General features: G+C 39.4%; 1 protein-coding gene across 4 annotated transcripts in view; it reads right to left on the reverse strand.

Annotated features, from left to right (window-relative positions):
• Positions 1-19392, reverse strand: part of LOC116067484 (V-type proton ATPase 116 kDa subunit a1-like) — a 44560-nt gene extending 25168 nt beyond the window's left edge. For all 4 annotated transcript variants that reach the window (XM_031323934.2, XM_031323933.2, XM_031323932.2 and 1 more), the window contains exons 1-17: positions 19293-19392; positions 17410-17572; positions 16238-16316; positions 15798-15895; positions 14410-14538; positions 14243-14325; positions 12504-12630; positions 12223-12305; positions 11454-11547; positions 10022-10234; positions 8029-8179; positions 7209-7348; positions 6934-7097; positions 5282-5372; positions 4008-4126; positions 2945-3161; positions 726-833 (exon numbers count right to left, since the gene is read on the reverse strand). In XM_031323934.2, the coding sequence (XP_031179794.1) occupies positions 726-833; positions 2945-3161; positions 4008-4126; positions 5282-5372; positions 6934-7097; positions 7209-7348; positions 8029-8179; positions 10022-10234; positions 11454-11547; positions 12223-12305; positions 12504-12630; positions 14243-14325; positions 14410-14538; positions 15798-15895; positions 16238-16316; positions 17410-17526 (2013 nt within the window). In that variant the 5' untranslated portion in view covers positions 17527-17572; positions 19293-19392. The remainder of the gene's footprint in view (positions 1-725; positions 834-2944; positions 3162-4007; positions 4127-5281; positions 5373-6933; positions 7098-7208; positions 7349-8028; positions 8180-10021; positions 10235-11453; positions 11548-12222; positions 12306-12503; positions 12631-14242; positions 14326-14409; positions 14539-15797; positions 15896-16237; positions 16317-17409; positions 17573-19292) is intronic.

The following is a 19392-nucleotide window of genomic DNA, read 5'->3' on the forward strand; positions in this document are numbered from 1 at the left end:
GGACCCGTATCCCGTCATGTGACTACAACTTATTCGGCAAAGCTGTTTCCATCTCCCATTTTGCGCATTAACTGTTTTTTCGAAAAAAGGCAAAAACCACCTTAAGCAAGCATCAAAACTTTTTTGAAAGTTTTTTTTCTCAAATTTTGCCATTTCCATCAACATTTTCTAATGTGATACTTCAAAATGCACATAAAAATAAATTGATGGAAACATGACTAGTGACTGGCACTCTACTTACAAAGTTAATATGTAGGACTCTTCTCATGAACATGGTAAACACAACCATAGATTATAATTGGTTCTGATGTTTAGCCTGATAGGACTGCAGTTTTTTGAGGTTTAAGATAACCAGTGAGAGCAATGAGAGCATGAGGCTGATGCATCAGGTATTTCGAGTAATTCATATTTGTTGGCTGTATAGCATTTTGGATAAGAACTCGTCAAATATATAGGTAGAATAAGAGAGTACAAGTGGCAGATCTTTAGCTGTTAGGGTGCCCTCAGTCTGTGTAGTATTTCTACCAAATTTTCCACTGAAATATGAGCGTTTCCAAGGCAGGCTTTAACCATTTTTCATGGCAACACAACCAACCACATTACACAGTACAATGCATTGAAATGAATGGCAGAATAGGAGTAGAAAAAAAAGGTTATACCAAAGGTTATAAATGTTACTCATCAAAGGTGGCAGTAAGGTTATAGGTGGGGTCAGATCCACATACCAGGTGCTTTTTCCACAGGTGCTGACGCCGAAGCACCAAAGTTTTCACAATCAGCATACAGGGTACACATGCAAGGGCAATCAGCACCAACAAAATCTGGATCCCCATCTACAGATTCAAACAGAAAGAGGTTAACAAGGTGTTGGTGATGTGTAGCAGTGATCAGACGATGCTAATTTCCTGAACAGATCCTGGTGAGGTCTAACTCACAGCTTGTACGGAAAAAACTCAGCATTTTCTTTTGTTTGTCTCATTCTCGACTAATTACAAGCTTTCTTTTACTTTCTTGCAACACAGGTACTACTTGTTACAGTTATTTGTTGTTTTAAATATAAAAAGTAATGTGCTGATCTGAAGACATAACAGATATATAAGAATAAAGGCCAACTGATTACCTCTACGCTTACAAATTCAAGCTGTTAAAAGGAGAGCAGACTTTTCTGCAAGCTTGTTCTCTGTGGATTTAATCTTCACATGTATACGTGCATATACTGTTCATAACCACGTAATTCACATGTATATATAGTAACCTATTATATGAATCATTTAATATCTATTCCAGCATAACGCTGATTCTGATTCATCTGCACGAACAAAGAGCAGGACATAAACACTATGCTGGTAAATTGTTGGTCTGCCTAAATGGATGTGGTCCTCCCTTTGGCTGACTTTATTTGTTGTCATGTTTCTTTGTTCCCCTCTCCTTTCCAATGTATTGTATTGCTTCAGGTGAGTGTGAGAGAGTGAGAAACCTCTTGATGAGGGCTGGGCGATACCTTAATAACTATAAGTAACCCTAGATGATATTGAGAAACTTTGATATACTGATGATTGCGTGATGATGTATTTTACCAACAGCCAATCAAATTTTAGAAACAACTATTTCTAACCAATCATATCAGGAACTGACACCACTCATCCCAAAATAGTCATAGTAAGGTTGGTTGAGTTAGCTGAAGACAGCACATGTTTTTGTTTTGGTATAAAAAGCCACACAGATGGAAGAGATAGAAATACTGTAGGTGTCGGAACAAAAACACCTAAAACGTTATTTAGGAAATTGGTGGTATGGTAATATTTTGCTCCCTGTTTGGCCATGCAGTGGTTGAAACAATCCAAAAACAGGGCTTGGTGACTTAAAGTCCTGTTTGGAGGTGGGAAAGTTAAACATCTGTGAATTTTCTAAATCAAGCACTTAGTCCAAATCCCCAAAGCCTTTTCTCTTGGAAAAGCAAAAGACAAGTAAGCGTAATTCTGACCTCTGTGCAACTTGTCCATTTACATTATAGAATGAAGTTGAATGGTGTCATTGCCGACCCTTGTGGCTGATGGGAGAAAATAACCCACTACAACTGCAGTTCAGTGGTTTGTACGGCTGGTAAAAAAGTTACAGCAGTTGTCATCAACTGTAGATGTAGTGGGTGTTTTATCCCCATCGGCCACAGGAGGCTGTAAGACAGAAACAGAGTGGGGCACAAACGATGCGCACAAAACTCCCGTGATCAAAAAGGTGAGAATGATGAAATGTTTTCAAAGCTGTATATTTCATTTTTTACAAGAGAAAGGCTTCATATGGTTACCTTTCCCACCTCTTAAAAAGTGTAGCGCACAATGTAAAGCATCAATGTGAAGCATTTGTCTACACAGTCTACCACACAATAGATGAAATGGGGCTGGGCTACTTACAGTATAGGCCCAATTTGGAAATTATTTTGATAAAAAAAGAAAAGAAAATGCCATATGGCCCATCCCTACTCTCGACCTAGAAAATGAAGATGGAAAACTTAGACCAAACTAGGTAGACTGATAACTAGCAGGTAACTAGCTGGGCAAATGAGTTCCCCAATAATATCTCCCTCTGACTCTCTTATATGTATCAAGAGCCAGAATGTTTTAAACTCAAAGCTAAAATCCTGCTGGAGTAGAGCCAAAGAAAATGAAAACATTTCACTGTCCTAATACTTTGCGGCTGCACTGTAGGTCTGGCTAGCAGAGTAAATGATATCACAGTAGTTTGAAAGACTGTCCTTTAACTGGACAATCTGAGTTCAAGTCTGCAAGAATAACTCCTACAGAAGTATCCTAGTGCAAGACACAAAATCCCTGCCAGCTCCAGTGCTGCTTTTCTGTAGCTGACCTCTGACCAGAAGAAAAAGTAATATATACAGTATATTTAATTACTATTATAGAGGCAGAGGGGTGGATGAGGGAAGGAGCACCTGTCCCTTGTAGAGGGGCTTGTTGATGGGGTCGTTGTAGTTGAAGAGACACATGTTGATGAAGTGGATGAGCAGGCTGGGCGCATCCTTGGAAGTGAAGGCGTCATAGGCTGTCCACTTGTAGAAGACCAGCAGAGCGAGGTAGCCAAACAGGCTCGCCATAAAGACAATCTCTGGGATGAAGCCCAGGAAGATGTTCAGTGGTTTCTTGAAGTACCTGAAGTCAGTTAACAACACAAACGAACAGCGCTGCTATGTTGGTGATGGAGAATCTAGTGTGGCATTTGTCGAGCAGTTTCACTGATGTTGGCCTGCAGTGAAAATATAATCAACCAGCAGGTGAATTTTGTTAGATAGTGTAGCACTGGCATTGTCAACCAGAACAGTTTCCATCCAGGGTGATCGTTTCATCACATTCCATCAGTGTTATTGTATGCATTCGTACTGATATCATAACAGTGTTTCCTGTGGAATGAGAGGTTTGTTGTGGGTATTGTGGACATTGTTTTCCTTTGGGATGTTTTTTTTTTTGTTTTTTTTGGCGGCACAGATTTTGCCATGGTGAAAAACATTTTCATCCCAAATGTGTGTTTACACCATCATTTTTTTGTGGACATATAGGTGAAAACCTCAAACAATTTGAAACTACATAAAACCTGGCATATAACATGTATAGTGCAATTTGCATGCCAAGTGATGGCAAGTCTGAGTAGTTTTAGGGCCTCAGTGGGCTTCAAATGAAGTTTGTTTCAGATCGTCTTCCAATAGCATCTGCCAATTCTTTGTAGGTTTGAACTTCTCTCTCAAGCTTTCTTTGCTCATTCTTCACAGAACTATTTTCATCACTTTCTGTGCAAACAACTGAGCAGAACACTGAAGTGTGCACCATTATCCCCATTTGTATGATTCTTTACATCTCGCCAGTTTCTTTATTTTATGTCTTTGAGTGTGGCCATTCAAATCAGGTGCAAACCCTTTTGCATGTAGTGACTAAGTGAAAACTGAGAAAGACCCAATGGTTTAGGTGTTCATTTTCAGCATTGCTGTTGAGTGTAGTACTTACAGGTGGTTGAAGAGACTGAGAGACACTCCAAACAGCATGTGGATGACACCCAGGATCACAGACATCTTCATCTTGAATGAGTTGAGGAAGGTCAGCTTGTTTGTGGCAAGATTCCAGATCTGCAGAGATTACACAACAAGCTCAAATGTTTGCGACCAACCAAGGTGTGACTGTTCCTTATCTTTCTTTCTTTTTGCATTAGTGTGTGCTAACATTAGCCAAATATATTATTTTCTCCTTTGTGTTAATTATTTTAGTCATTCAGTCTACTGCAGATGCCAATCTTTAAAAACAGCTCACAAATAAGTAAGTAAGTAAAATGTATTTATAGAGCGCTTTTCACAGATAAAAATAACAGTGCTTTACATAAAACATATGAGATGCTACTTTTTTTTAAAGGCTCAATAATGTCCTATAACAGCCGGGTACTGTAGCTTTTTAGCATACATTACTCAAACAGGAGGAAATAGTGCATTTGTTGGGTACTATTTTCAGCGTGGATTAATCCACATTTGGTGCTCTAGTGAGTATTTTGGGCAGCAGGGCGGTGGATTTGGGATTAATTCAAAATAAACTACAAACCCAATTCCAATGAAGTTGGGACGTTGTGTGAAACGTAAATAAACAGAATACAATGATTTGCAAATCCTTTTCAACCTATATGCAAATGAATACACTACAAAGACAAGATATTTAAAAACCTCACGCAGTTGTTCACAAAGTGGTGAACCTCACCCCATCCTTGCTTGTGAATGACTGAACTTTTTTGGGGATGCTCCTTTTATACCCAATCATGACCAATTAACCTGCTCACCTGTGGAATGTTCCAAACAGCTGTTTTTTTAGCATTCCTCAACTTTCCCAGGCTTTTGTTGCCCCTGTCCCAGCTTTTATGGAACTTGTTGCAGGCATCAAATTCAAAATGAGTGAATATTTGCAAAAAAACAATAAAGTTTATCAGTTGTATCATTAAATATCTTGTCTGTGTAGTGTATTCAATTGAAATCATTGTATTCTGTTTTTATTTTTGTTTTACACAATGTCCCAACTTCCTTGGAATTGGGGTTTGTACACTCACCTGCCCCCCAGTGCAACAGTGTGGATCATTGATGTGTTTTTAATAGCTTTTGGACAACAATGGAGCTCTACGGTAGGGTGCAGAGAAATATGATCTATCAGCCTTTGGATACACAACAATTCTTGTTTGCACTGTGATTCTTACCAGAGAAACAACTGCCAACTACTTATTTTTGTTATTTTAGTGAGTGTTTTACCGGGTCAATTCCAAGAGGATAAGGCCCGTTGAAGACACCAGGAACTGCTGGATCTAACTGTAGAACTGCATTTTCATCAAGTGTCTCATACCTAGAACAGATCAGCAGGAAATGAAAGAATGTATTTTAATAAAGCAGATTATTTACATGCTGCAGGTTTTAGAGGAACAGCAATGCATTTTAGAAGATGATACCACATAGAGTATTAAGATTTATAAAAGCACATGCATGTCAATAGTATGTTATATGATGAAAGAACAGAGAATGGGTGGATAACACCTGAATGGATCTGAGTGGTGTAAAAGGATCCTACATTATCATGTACAATTTAAATTCCTGACACTATCTGAATACTTTGGTCAGTTCTCTATATGCTCAATCTTTGACAGCTTATTTTACAGGTGTATAATTTCCTAATAATTTCCAAAGGAAGTTTCCTGGAAAATTAAGTCAATGTTCAATTTAGTTTCTAGCGTAGCCTAAAGACCTTTAGACAGAGCACAGCAGGAAGACTGACTATGCAAAACTTTGCATTGTTTCTTGACGATCAACAGTTAAAGGGTAACTACCATTTTTTTCAACCTGGCCTATTTTCCTATGTTTTTGTGTCTAAGTGACTGATAGTAACAACAATCTTTGACATTGGTCCAGTATTAAGCTAGATCACTGAGGTCAGCAGTCAGCGAAACAAGCTACAATGTAAGTTAATAGGACAATTGTCCAGCTTGTATTTACTTTCACAAAAGTGCTCGTTTTGCCGCTGACAGGCTCAGATTAATATTCTAAGTGTCTGACAACATTATGGAAAGGATCCGTTCAGATATAAAAAAAAACCCCACCAGACTCCATTTAAAAAAGCAATACTTTTAGCGTGTATAGAGCCAACATATTTTATATTTTTTTTATAATTCAGACACATAAAATATTAATCTGAGCGGCAAAACGAGCACTTTTGTGAAGGTAAATACAAGCTGGACTATTGTCCTATTAACTTACATTGTAGCTTGTTTCTCCACTGCTGACTGCAGTGATCTCGCTCAATACTGGACCAATGTCAAAGATTGCTGTTCCCATCAGTCACTTAGACACAAAAACATAGGAACATAGGCCAGATTGAAAAAAACAGTAGTTCTCCTTTAATCCAACCACACAGTTCTTTTCTACAGTGTCTTTGTGTTTCTGTAAAGGCACAATGGTGCCAAACCAGGCCAACCTCACTGTGACAACAAGACTTCAGGTAAATGTTGATTTTACATTTCTGTTTGTGTTCAGATTAAACAAACATGTAACATGTTCATTAGTGAGCTTTGGACAGAACCAGGCTAGCTGTTTCCCCTTGCCTTCAGTCTTTATGCTAAGCTAGACTAAACACGCCCTGACTCCAGCCCTGTACATATGAGACAGATATGGGATATATGATAATATATATGATAAATAATAATATTTCCCAAAATGTTGAACTATTCCTTTGATATTTTTTGACAATTTTCATGGCAAATTTACAAAAATACTAAAGTTAGGCATGGTGCTGAACTTCATCTATTGATTTGTGGTAGATAAAGTAGACTAACTTCAAGAAAACATTAGTAAAAAGCAGGGATGGGGGTCATCTCAAACAGTATCACTGCAAGCAGAGCTGGTGGCTGACTTACGTCCAGTTGGCTCCTTTGGGGCCAAACATGGGCCTAACGCTCCATCCAGAGCCGAACATGTTGAGTGACTTGGAGAAGCAGTCGTTGTAAATGATTCCGGTGTAGACGGAGAACATGCCCATCAGCAGGATGATGTAGCGACCAGCAAACACCATGTTGAACATCTACAGAGACACACAACAACTTGGAAATATCATTTGCGTGTGTTTGTAACATGTGTACTGTGAGGTTTAAAAGTTTTAATCAATGTATTTCTTCTTTATGTCTTACTGTACCTCGTTGTCACTCTTCTGGGCGACGAGGCGACTCTCTCGGATGACCAGGTAGAGGGCAATACAGGTCATCAGCAAACCGTGACCCATGTCTCCAAACATCACCGCAAACAGGAAGGGGAAAGTAATGATAGTGTACGGAGCTGAAACAGGTGACACAGTAAGGGACCATCACACAACGCGGCTACAACAATCAAAACCACTCAAATATTCAGTCAGTCGAATATCAATCAGTATTGACTGTTGAAATGTCTAAACTGCAAAAAGCTGCAAATGTTTTGTAATATCAAGGACACCTCCTCTCATGAGCTGAATGTCTGGTTCATTTTTGAAATAGCAGTTAAGCTACTGCCAATGAATTGAATTGATACTTCCAGCAGACATTTCACAGTAAAAGCTCACCAGGAAATGGAGGGAGTATGCACTTAAAAGCAGCTGAAAGGCTTTTAAGAAGTTGAATTATTGATGGTAGCTTAACAGCATTTCAAAGAACAACAAAATGGAAGCCACTCAAAAATAATTAGCGAATAAAAACAGTATTACTGTTCAAAAAGAGAGACTGAGAACAGAAGGGGAACAGGTTGAAATTAGAAAGAAAGGTCTGTTTCAAATAACGGCTTTTTTTTGAGAAGTTACAGTATTCAAATACAACAGCCACAAAAATGACCACAGAATTGAATCCACTCAGTCAGTTGACACTTTTTCCATAAAATAAGATATTTTTGCTGCTGCACTATTACAAGTGTCTGTGATCATTAATTCATATGTTAACTAATAAGATGAGTAATGAATTAAAATATAGATAAACAAATTCCTGTATAACCTGGATTGATTTCCCGGTAGTTCCCGATGCCGTAGGCATCCACAATGTTCTGGAAGCCTGATGTGAACTTGTTGGTCTTATTGAAGGTAGGTGGAGTTTGCTTGGTCTGCATCCTGTTGAGAATGGACGGCACTGTGGAGCCACTCCTCTCCTGTCAAATAAAGCCCTCACTTATCAGTCAACTACTGCCCACGTAGAAAGGGGAAGATCAGATGAATTAAAGAGGCCGCCACACAACCTCATGGCAATAGACAATAGAATATATTTTCCCACTTTAGCGTTTAGCTTAGCGCAGCGCCATTGCAACCATTAACAACACTGGCTTGACTGCATAATCCGCCCCAGCTCCACCCTCTAATCACAAATTGTCACATCCAGTGTAAATGTCTGATAAATTGCATTAATATTCTCCTACACAGTATTATATTTATGTGTTAACAAGACATTGTAGTTCTACAGTGCCACCTTGTGGTCTGTTCTGCTTTTATTTTGAAAAGCGCCGTTTTCTTCTTCTGATGTTTTTGTGATGCTAAACTTCCTGCTACTCTGTCTTCACAATGTGGTGCTCACGCATCGTCGGAGGAACGGTAAAACATGTAAACACATTAGTTATTTATCATGTTCATCATAAATCCGAGGGGCCGCTATATCCGGTTGCAAAAAACCAAGATGGCGACGACCGTAGCGCCAAACTTGAGGCTTCAAAATGGCAGTCCACAAACCACTGGATGGCATCACGTATACTACGTCCCCTAATTTCACAGTCTATGCTCATGACCTTAGAACATTCATGTCAATTTTAAAGTAGGACTGCAATTAATGCTGTATAGATATATATGTTTGGTGTTTGTTTTGACTTTGGCACTTTTCAATTCAATTTTACCCATTTTTTTGCACCGATAGCGCCCAATATTGTTCTCCAATGGACATGCATTTGTACGACTGATGATTGTAGTACTGTAATTTGATTGGTGTAGTCATTTTACAGTTTAGTGGCAGGAACTACAATTTGTGTGCTATCAATTCCAACATCCTAGCTAGACCTCTCACCCTCTATACTGTGGGATGAACACAGCACTGGGTGTGTGAGAGCTGCCAATGACTCAGCAAGTGTTGAAATAATATTAAAAGAAAAGCAATTTTGTGTGCTATTATTTGCAAGCTAGCCTTCCTAGCTTCCACTTTCTAAGTGGAATACAAACTTAACAGCACAATGGGTCCTCACAAATGCTGAATGATGTAAAAAGGACAGTCAGCTTAAATCACTAATTATCATCATTCATAAGTGCAACACTATGACGCTCTCCAGTTTGTAGCCAAAAACCGCCACACAGAGGATTGAGGCTTAAAAGCTATTTCCACAATTATGTGCAAATGTAGTTTATCCTCTTCTGAAATGTGAAAATATGCAGCTGTAAGATCATCATAATTTATATTTTCTTTCAAAAAAAAGTGAGGAGAATTCACATTTCAGTTTATCTTTAACACAGCTAAACACCAGCAGAGATGTTGTGGCTGTATACCAATATTTCTCCAGCGGCAGCCATATTCATGTTATTTTACAAAGTTGCTACTGTCCATATAACTAATACATGTTTTTTCTTAGTTTCATCACAGAATATGAAAAGCCAAAACATACAAGTGTAAGTGTATCATAATATTGCTCTATTTAGCAGCACTTGGTACAATATAAAATGTGTCATAACTTATGAGTGTGGAGTGACAGTTCACAACAACAGGAAGCAGAGCCACAGAGATTCAATAGAGTCGGCATTTTACTCTGGTAGAAGTAAAATTGCTGGTAAAAGCCAGCCAAAATAAAAGCATACGATAGGTCAGTAATATCTTAAACCATTTTTAATTGTTGCCCATGACTTTACAGTTGCAATGTGTGAAGGACAAGAAGAGAATAATATATGATACTTACACTACACAACAAAAACAAGAATATGAAATACACAACCAAACCAAAAAAAAACAAAAAACAACTTACCGTCCCTCTTCGCAGAGCAAACTGGATGGAGTCCAGGTCTGAGACAGGACACCACACCTCAGCAATCAGACACTTCTGGGTCACGTCGATGTTGCACAGGTTGAGTGTATGGTAGATAGCCTTCATCTTCCGCACCTTGATGAACCACACCCGCATGGTCTTAGAGGCGGCCTGCAGCACTCGCTGACGGTGGTCCTCTGTTTGGTTCAGCACCTACAGTAGAAGTGTGGGGCGATTTGTTTTAGATTGTAGATCCTGGTCCAGTCAGCACTGGATATATGGATGGTGTAAGCCTTGACAGTGTTATAGGCTCATCTATGGTAACCACAGCACAAAGCCTGCTGCTTAGTAAAAGTTCATTTTTCACTTGCCGTTTTTTTTTTGTGTTCCACCTATGTGTGTTGTATCCAATGGCATTTAAGACTACATTTGTTGCTTATTTTCATGGCTTTGTGATATGAACATAATGTGAGCTAAACATCTGGAATGTGTAGTATTTGTGATGTAAACGTGTTGACAAATGGTAGAAATTGACTGATTTTACTGTTCTGGCTTGAAGTGCCAGGTACTGTTTATGCACATACTTAGATTTTCTATGTAAACCTGAGTAGAATGCTCTATATTGTATTAGAGTGTAATACATTGCATTTGGTTGGCAGGCTGAGCCTACAGCAGACCTTTCAAGCAGAACCAGGCTTTTTTTCCAGGCTTAATAAGGGCAAACTTTAGGAAACCACAACACTATGAGACAGGACAAAGGTCTTTCACAGATAAGGACTAATGCACAAGAAAACACCCGTCTACACTATGAGAGCTTTTGTAATTTGATTGGAAATCCATTTTCTAAAGGAAAGCTGAGCAACAGCCTGAACACAGGCATCCTGTTACGCAAAGTTTCTGATTAATTTCTTGTTGTTTAGTGAGCAGTAGTTTAACAAAGAGTACAAAGACCCTTTGAAAGAATGAATGAATTAAAAAAAGAACAGCACTGCTAATGGTAATTTGGCTTAAACAATAAGCACTTTACTCCAAGGTCAACCACCTCTATGAAAACTGACTCTTACTTTACTCAATTTACATTTTTGAGAACCTATTTTGGTTTATGTTTGAGTTTGAGTTTGTAAGTTTATTTGATTAGGACAATGCACATTAATCAACATTTCTGTAAATGCGCCAGTGTTAGCCAGTCGGCTAATTTTCAACTGTAGTCCTAATTACCTAGCATGCATGTCTTTATGGTGGGAAGAAACCATGTGTTTGCGTGGGAGGAAACCCGCGCAAACACAGAAAAGGCCCGGAACCACCTGGATTTGAACCCAGAACCTCCTTGCTGTGAGGAAGAAGTGCTAACCACTGAGTCACCATGCTGCCTTTGTAAATGTAAATGTAATGTGTGATGGGAGGCGAAGATCCATTATAGTGATGAACGTACCATCTGGAGGTCGTCGATGCGGCTGTTGACTCCAGCCAGCATTTCCTTCCTCTCCTGTGGGGTCTCTGGACACGGGTAGAGTGAGGCACGGAACCTGGAAAAACCAACAGAGTCAGCTCACAGCATCTAACACATACTGTACTGTACTTTGTCCATGTTTCCATCATGTTTCCTTCTTTCGTACTCCTTTTTTCTTACTCTGTTTATTTATGATGCACACATGAAAGGGTGCAATTATTGCATGGTGGAGTTGAAAAAGGTACTCCAGTGATTTAGTTGAGCACTTCAACAAAGTTGGGGACTTGCAAGTGACAGATAAAAAAAAAGAAAAGGCGATACCTCACCGTGCAACGCAACCAATAGCTATAGAGCTTTTCTGCCTGGTAAACACTTAGTTTGTAACACTGATATTATAAATATGTAGTCTCTATGCCCAAGCCAAGATAACCATGTGTAAAATCAATGGAGTGCCCCGTAAATGGCCTGAAATCCCAGATGGTGTTGTGACATCAAGCGAAAACCACCAAAGCAGTACTGGGAACCTCAATTCCTTAAATGGCCACTTGATGTTAGCTCCAAGAAAATATTGATCATTTACCATTGGTCAAAATGTATGACCATTCTTGTCCCTTACTTTCTATGGTCTATTATGGCACCATGCTAGTCTGGATAAACAGCATTCTTATGGATCCCACTGTAGTTGTGGACCAATATAGTCCTGCCTATTCTGCTTGAAAGTATTTTAGGCATCTTCCTCTGTAACACCCACCCCTCACAGATCTTCTTCACCCTGTTCTTCAGCTGGTCACCTTGGAAGAAGATAATGAACACTGATTTGTGGACTTGGTCTCCCTGTTGGGAAGAGAAGAAGTTTTTAGAAACCTACACTCACACAACTCACAGATGAGTAGTGTATCTGTTTCTAATATGTCAAAATGTCAATTATCATGTTATGAATAGGTAGGACTGATTTGTGCTTGCTTCTTTTTACTTTTTCTTCTTAATATGTTACTTTACTAGTCTCTATGATTGTATGTCATGTGTGCTGACCGTGGCGGGGTCCTCCAGAGGGTCCTCAATCTCTGCCTTCCTTAAGAAGACGTTACCGCGACACACTCTCCACAGCATCCTCTCAAAGGTTGGAATCCTCTCTCTGCTGATAACTCCAGCCACAAACCTGCACAGACAAAACATACAAGTTCTCTGAGTTGATAACCCAAAACAAACGGACAACTGTAGCTACACAGTCAGGCTTTTGAGTGGCAAGAAAAACAGATTGTTGTTAAAAAGATATAAATGGCAGTGACAATTTTTAATGTTCATTACCTGACATTAATCATACTTGGTCAGCAGGCTAGCTAACTAACTTACTTGGATATCTACCAGCTATTATGGAAACCCAACACAGTGGTGACATATATAAAAATGACAATGTTCCAAATAATGATGACACATCATAGAGCACAATTCTACCTAAGTTTTGTTTTTATCATGCACAAGGCTAAAAATGCACAATGGTGACCAGTGTTGGTCAGTATCGAATTACTTAGCAATATATTACTGTAATATTAATACTTTCCACAGTAACAAGTAGTGTAAGGGATTACAGTTTCCAAAACCGTAATTATATTACAGTTACAAATCCAAGTAACACTGCATTACTGCGTTACCCTAATGTGATTTGATTATTGTCCCAGGTCGGCTTTCTTATATGATGACGTGATGTGATGCTTGTTGTAATTTAGCGCGACAGGTCAGGGCCAGGGCACGTCACGTCACGTCACGTCGGCTACTAGCCAAAAAGCTATACGCAGGATGACAGAGAGAGGAATACTTTCAAGAGCTGAAAGTATTGTCATCATATAAAGGCTTTGAGCCGTGTTGGTTACCTCGCTGACATCCAGCATGTCACTGTGAGCAGAGCAGCGTCCCTCTCCTCTCTCACCTTGTGCACACAGGCACAGCGAGTTACTATGGTTATGGGAATCTGCGTCACCAGGTCCCTTTCATGATGTAAGCATATGTGAAACTCGACAAAAAACTTAATAGACCTATGTAAATGTGCGATAGCCTTATAACATACAGTAACAGCCTGAATGCAGAATGTGTGCAGTGTGGCTGATTTTTGACTCCTCCTGTATGGGTAATTATTGTTCCAATGAAGTAGAATGAATTCTTAAGGCGCTGGCAGGCTGTGCATTTGTTTTGTGTGTCTGTTTGTTTTTTTTGGGGTGGGGGGGCACGCAAGTAATATAGTAATATAACGAGTAACGTAACTAATTACTTTTAATACTAAGTAACAAGTAACATTAGTACTTTTTTAAGGAGTAACAAGTTAAGATTTAACACTTCCTGAGTAACCTGCCCAACACTGATGGTGACACAATATACATTCCTGCCAATGGTTTCCCCTTATTTCACTAATCTATCTATCTAATGTGATAATGCACCAAGAAATGCACTAATGCACTATAGTCATTTTTCATTGCTGGTAAATGATAGTCGCACATTTTCAAATTATTTTAAGTTTAAATCACTGTTATCTGAATATATGGCTGCTTCATCTGCTGAGGGACAATACATCAGGACAAAATATGACAGCTGTTCTAAATAAAAAGTTCTAAAAAGTATTTAGTAAAAAAAATCTTTTGACTACAAATTAGTTGAGGACATCCTACTGACCACCAAAATATGATTTTATGTGATGTAATGTGTCATTTGAAATTCATATGACTATTTCAATATTTGCCAAGACAGCTTGAGAATGTGTATTAGAGAATATGCTTTACCCCAGTCTGAGCGGGGCCCCGCGGCCCCCCTCACTGCCCTCCATCAGAGCTGATGACTCCTCCAGCAGGTTGGGATCCTCCATCTATCAAAGACATTAGGAAGACCTCGGTTACTTTGTTTACAGAAGCACATCAATTGTGTGTCTCAGAGGGTGAAATAAGCCAACCTCATCAAAGAACTGCTGTGTTCGATGGAGGATGTGTTTGAGCTCCGTCAGCTCCAGGAAGTTCTTCTTCAGGGCTTCCTGGTTGGTGTTGATTTCCTTCAGTTCGTTCTCCAGCTTCTCAAAGGTGGCCTGCCAGTCCCAATCAACAGTATGAATCCCAAATACACATTGTGCTGTAACATGTACGCATCACCACTGTCAAATATAAATCCTGCACATTGTATATACTGCATATATATATATATATATATATATATATATATATATATATGCATATACTGTACATAATCAGTATATGCTGTACATAATCACCACTTCATGTATATCCATTCAATATGTATTTATTTGGACTACTACATATTTGTTTACAGTTTACATAAGCACTTGACTTGTATTTCAAGTGGGTGGAAGTGTGTGTACACTATGTGCACAGTATGTGTACACATACTTGGCCAATACAGATAATTCTGATGAGGTGGAGTACATGACAATCCATACAGTTCAAGCTTTGAATTGCTATCCCATTTGTCAGCTGTCATTCTTGAATTATCCCTACATGTTAGGCTGGCCCCTACACTGCCTGTTTTTAAATTCCATCTTAAAAACATCTTTATTCTCAGGCTTTTAACACACTATGATTGTCTTTTAAACTGATCTTTGTGTTTTTAATGTGTTGTTTTTATGTTTGTTTTGTTTTTTGTGGCATTTTTAGGCCTTTATTACTGACAGGATAGCTTAAACTTGAAGGGAGTGAGAGAGGGGGAATGACATGCAGCAAAGGCTCGCAGGTCGGAAGCGAACCCGCGGCCGCTGCGGCAAGGACTGAGCCTCTATATATGGGCGCACGCTCTACCAGGTGAGCTACCAAGGCGCCCATCTTTTGATTGTACAGCACTTTGGTTGTTGTTTTTAAATGTCCTTTATAAATACATTTGGATTTGGATTTTGATCCTCTTAAATCAAAACCATAAGTTATTTCAAAAATGAAACCCTACTCTGGACAGTATACGTAACACCTCCAAGCTCAGTTTCTTTGGCTATTCTCTTTTGAAGCCCTGACAAGGGCCATATAAGCAGTACCTCAGAAGAGGAAGTTCACACTTTACAACACAGAGCCACAGGAGGAGAATTTGGCCTGTCTTGTCATGTTGTGGGTTATTCTGAGTGGGTGTTTGTGGAATATCGACCATGCAATTGTTGTTTTACCTTTCTACCAAGTCATCAGTATACATGGGTAAACTCAAAGTCATATAATACATTTAATCAATGTGTATTTATCATCAGGGATCCCCTCTTCTGACCTTTGATAAAAATGCATGTATCAATTCATCTATCAGTATAATAATGATTTATGATTTGATGAGTGATAATGACTGATGACTGATTACCTCTAGATCGATCATGTCCCTGGGAAAAGGGACCTCTGGATTTTCTCCGGTGTCAACAGTTGGGATATTAGCTTTCTTGATCTCCTTCTCCACAAACCCTGTTCAGCAAAGAGAATCAATGATTCAATACCTTACCAGTGTAAAACCAAGTTCTTTATATTTTTCCAGATGAGATGAAGAAAAACTTCATAATTTTCTCATTGACACCGCTGTCATTTTGAAAAGTGTTACAGGTTTACTACAGGTTTCTTAGGCCTGGGAGTGGTAAAGCTCACTCAATACATACGTAAAAACAAGTATATCCAAATCACATTTACTGTATGTGGTCTTAATCTGACAGGAGAAGTAAACTGAAGCTGGACTGAATCATTCAGTTGGTAGGAACTACACTGTGAGTTTGGCTGGGCCTGAATGTTACAGTCATTTGTCTCATTACTTACTCAGTTTCCTGTCCATCTCCTCACATCTCCTCACTTCATTCACAAACTTGCGCTGGAACACGTTTACGTCTGGATTCAGCTGTGAGTGGACAAAAAGAGGGGGAAATGATTTTTACAGCGTAATTATGGATTTTAGCTAAAACTGTGTCTTATAATGTTCTATGTATAAATTCATTCATGTATCATCAACACGTGTCATCTCATATAAAAGAAAGCAAACAAGTAACACCACATGCTTCTAACGTTTATCACTGGCTTTAATTACCAGCTGCAACAGCAACGCTGATGTTGTTTTTACCTTGTGTGTGTGTGTGTGTGTGTGTGTGTGTGTGTGTGTGTGTGTGTGTGTGTGTGTGTGTGTGTGTGTGTGTGTGTGTGTGTGTGTCATCATGGCAAAATGTTGTCCTGGAGACTCCAACTGTAGGGGGAACTACCACAGAGGCGGGTTTCAGTACTTTGCCAAGTGTTTATATGTCTGTCTGCCTGTCTGTCTGCCTGTCTGTCTGTCTGCCTGTCTGTCTGTCTGTCTGTCTGTCTGTCTGTCTGTCTGCCTGTTTGTCTGTCTGTCTGCCTGTCTGTCTGTCTGTCTGCCTGTCTGTCTGTCTGTCTGTCTGTCTGTCTGTCTGTCTGTCTGCCTGTTTGTCTGCCTGTCTGTCTGTCTGTCTGTCTGTCTGTCTGTCTGTCTGTCTGTCTGCCTGTTTGTCTGTCTGTCTGTCTGTCTGTCTGTCTGTCTGTCTGTCTGTCTGCCTGTTTGTCTGCCTGTCTGCCTGTCTGTCTGTCTGTCTGCCTGTCTGTCTGTCTGTCTGTCTGTCTGTCTGTTTGCGGCCAAGTTTTGTCACAGAGATAGCGTCACAACTGTGCAAGATGCATTCAAGAAACTTTACAGGTGTGTACTTAAGATCAAAATGAAGGCCGAGTTTAAAGATGGGTGTGGTCCAAGAAAGGCCGCCAGTAGTAGAGGGGTAAAAAATAGGAAAGAGGACCCCCCACTCTGCTTCGAGGAGTAAACTCTACATATGGGTGCGCCCTCTACCAGGTGAGCTACCCCAGGCTCAATGAAGGCTTCTCACCACAAGATGGTTTCTAGTTTACTGTAATTAATGAGATTATTTCTGCCTTCAGAGGAGCTCTACCACTAAGAAATGGCATAGCATGGGCACATTCATACTCACATCTCTAAACTGGACCATGCCCAGTTCTCCCAGCTCGCTGACACAGCAGTAGGCTGCCTCTGACTGGAGAAAGAGCTGGGCCAGGGTCATCTCCTCACTCCTGAACAGTTCCCCCATGATGAGAACCACACTCCACCACAGCTAGAACAAAGAAACAATGCACCTAGGACGGGAAGATACATAAAATCATTAGTTTCAAATATTTTTAAAATACTGTATATTAATCAATTGTTTTACACAGGGAAAAGGTCAGGTCCAAGAACACATACGAAACCTGTCTTTTCCTTATTATTTAATACAAATTAGAACAATATACAGTACTGTACTTTAGTGTCTGCAGAAAAGCACAACAGATACTATACTATACTATACTCTACTATACTATACTGTGCAGTACAGTCTGACGCAACAGAGCAGTGAGGGTGAGCAGAACAACATACTATAATATAGGCCTACTATACTATTATACTACGCTATACTACGCTACTATACTACTAGTATATACATTGTGTTGTAATCAAGGCAGGATTACAAACACCACAAAGTGAGCAACTGTAGAGCTGCAACTAAAGATTATTTTCATAATCGATTAATCTGCTGATTAATTTCCTTGATTAATAGATTACTCGTTTTATAAAATGCCAGAAAACAGTGAGTCGAAGGTCATGTCTTAAAATGTCATGAATTTTTGGAATCCTTCTTGAAAAATAACTGAAATGATTTGATGATTTATTTATTTTCATTAAAATTGACAAATCGATTGATCAGCTAACTATTTCAGCTATAGACAACTGCTCCAGTGCAGCAGACCTGATAAATAAAGCTGCTGTAATATCAGGTCCAATTACAGCAGCTTTATAAGACCCTTTCCTGTAGAGGTGACCCTTTTCTTTTTTGTTCTCAGAAAATGAATTGACATCAATTAAAAAAATTAAAATCCCCAGAGACATTAAACACCATGAGAATCTGGTCAGATAAAATAAATACAACTATTGAACATATGAAACAACACAGTACCATTAAAATATATTTATAGACTGGCAATTGATATCGAGGATCAGTATCGCTCTCATTATACAGCATTACTCATATGTAGGCTACAGTAGCCTAGGTTTAAGAAGCTGCTTAAGCTAAATACGGAAGGGAATGGCGCTTAATGGACAAGGATGGACAAGCTTTTATAATAATAACTCATACACAACGCAGTGATCGACTAGCCTAAATATTACGCTGCTAAATTGCAAGCCATTAATATCATTATAAAAACAGTTCAGCGTTATAAAATCGAGCTTCTCGTGAGCCCAAGCTAGCATGCGGAGCAGAGCATCGCTGATATGTCGCAGCATCTCCTGCTGCAGCTCTGCCCTTCACTGATCAAGGACGCCATGATGCTGCTGCTGCTGCTGCTGCTGCTGCTGGAGTCAGCAGCTGTCCCCTCCTCTCACACATTCACTGTGTCCGCTTTTACAAATAAGACCCTATATTCGGGACATATAACAACAAATACTATTATAAGCTACTTGGGTTTTCTTTATACACCATCATGGGGAACCTAATATAGGCCCAATAGCCTAATAGAATGTGATTTTTCATTCATTTACAAGCTGCTGAAGTATAACTTTAGGACGCTGTAGTACATCAAAACGGTGACAACTCGGTTAATGTGACGAACATAGGCCTACATTTCATCACGTAAGAATATTACGATACGAAAAACGCAGGTGTCCATGACACATTACCACCGTTATCACAGCCGACACGTCCAAATATCATGAATCGTCGAATTATGGTTCATAATTCCCTTACTGACACTATACGTCTGAAACACAGAAATGACTAAATTCACATTAAATACTCTCAAAATAATTATTTAGGCTACTCACCTGTGTAAGATGCAGCTGGTCAGCTCTCTGGCCTGTTAAACCCCCCTAGATGATGGATGCTGAGGACCAGGGCGGTGCGTCAAGTTACATACAGTCGGCT

This window comes from Sander lucioperca, chromosome 22 (genome assembly GCF_008315115.2).
Source record: "Sander lucioperca isolate FBNREF2018 chromosome 22, SLUC_FBN_1.2, whole genome shotgun sequence".
In the NCBI taxonomy this organism is placed as follows: Eukaryota; Metazoa; Chordata; class Actinopteri; order Perciformes; family Percidae; genus Sander; species Sander lucioperca.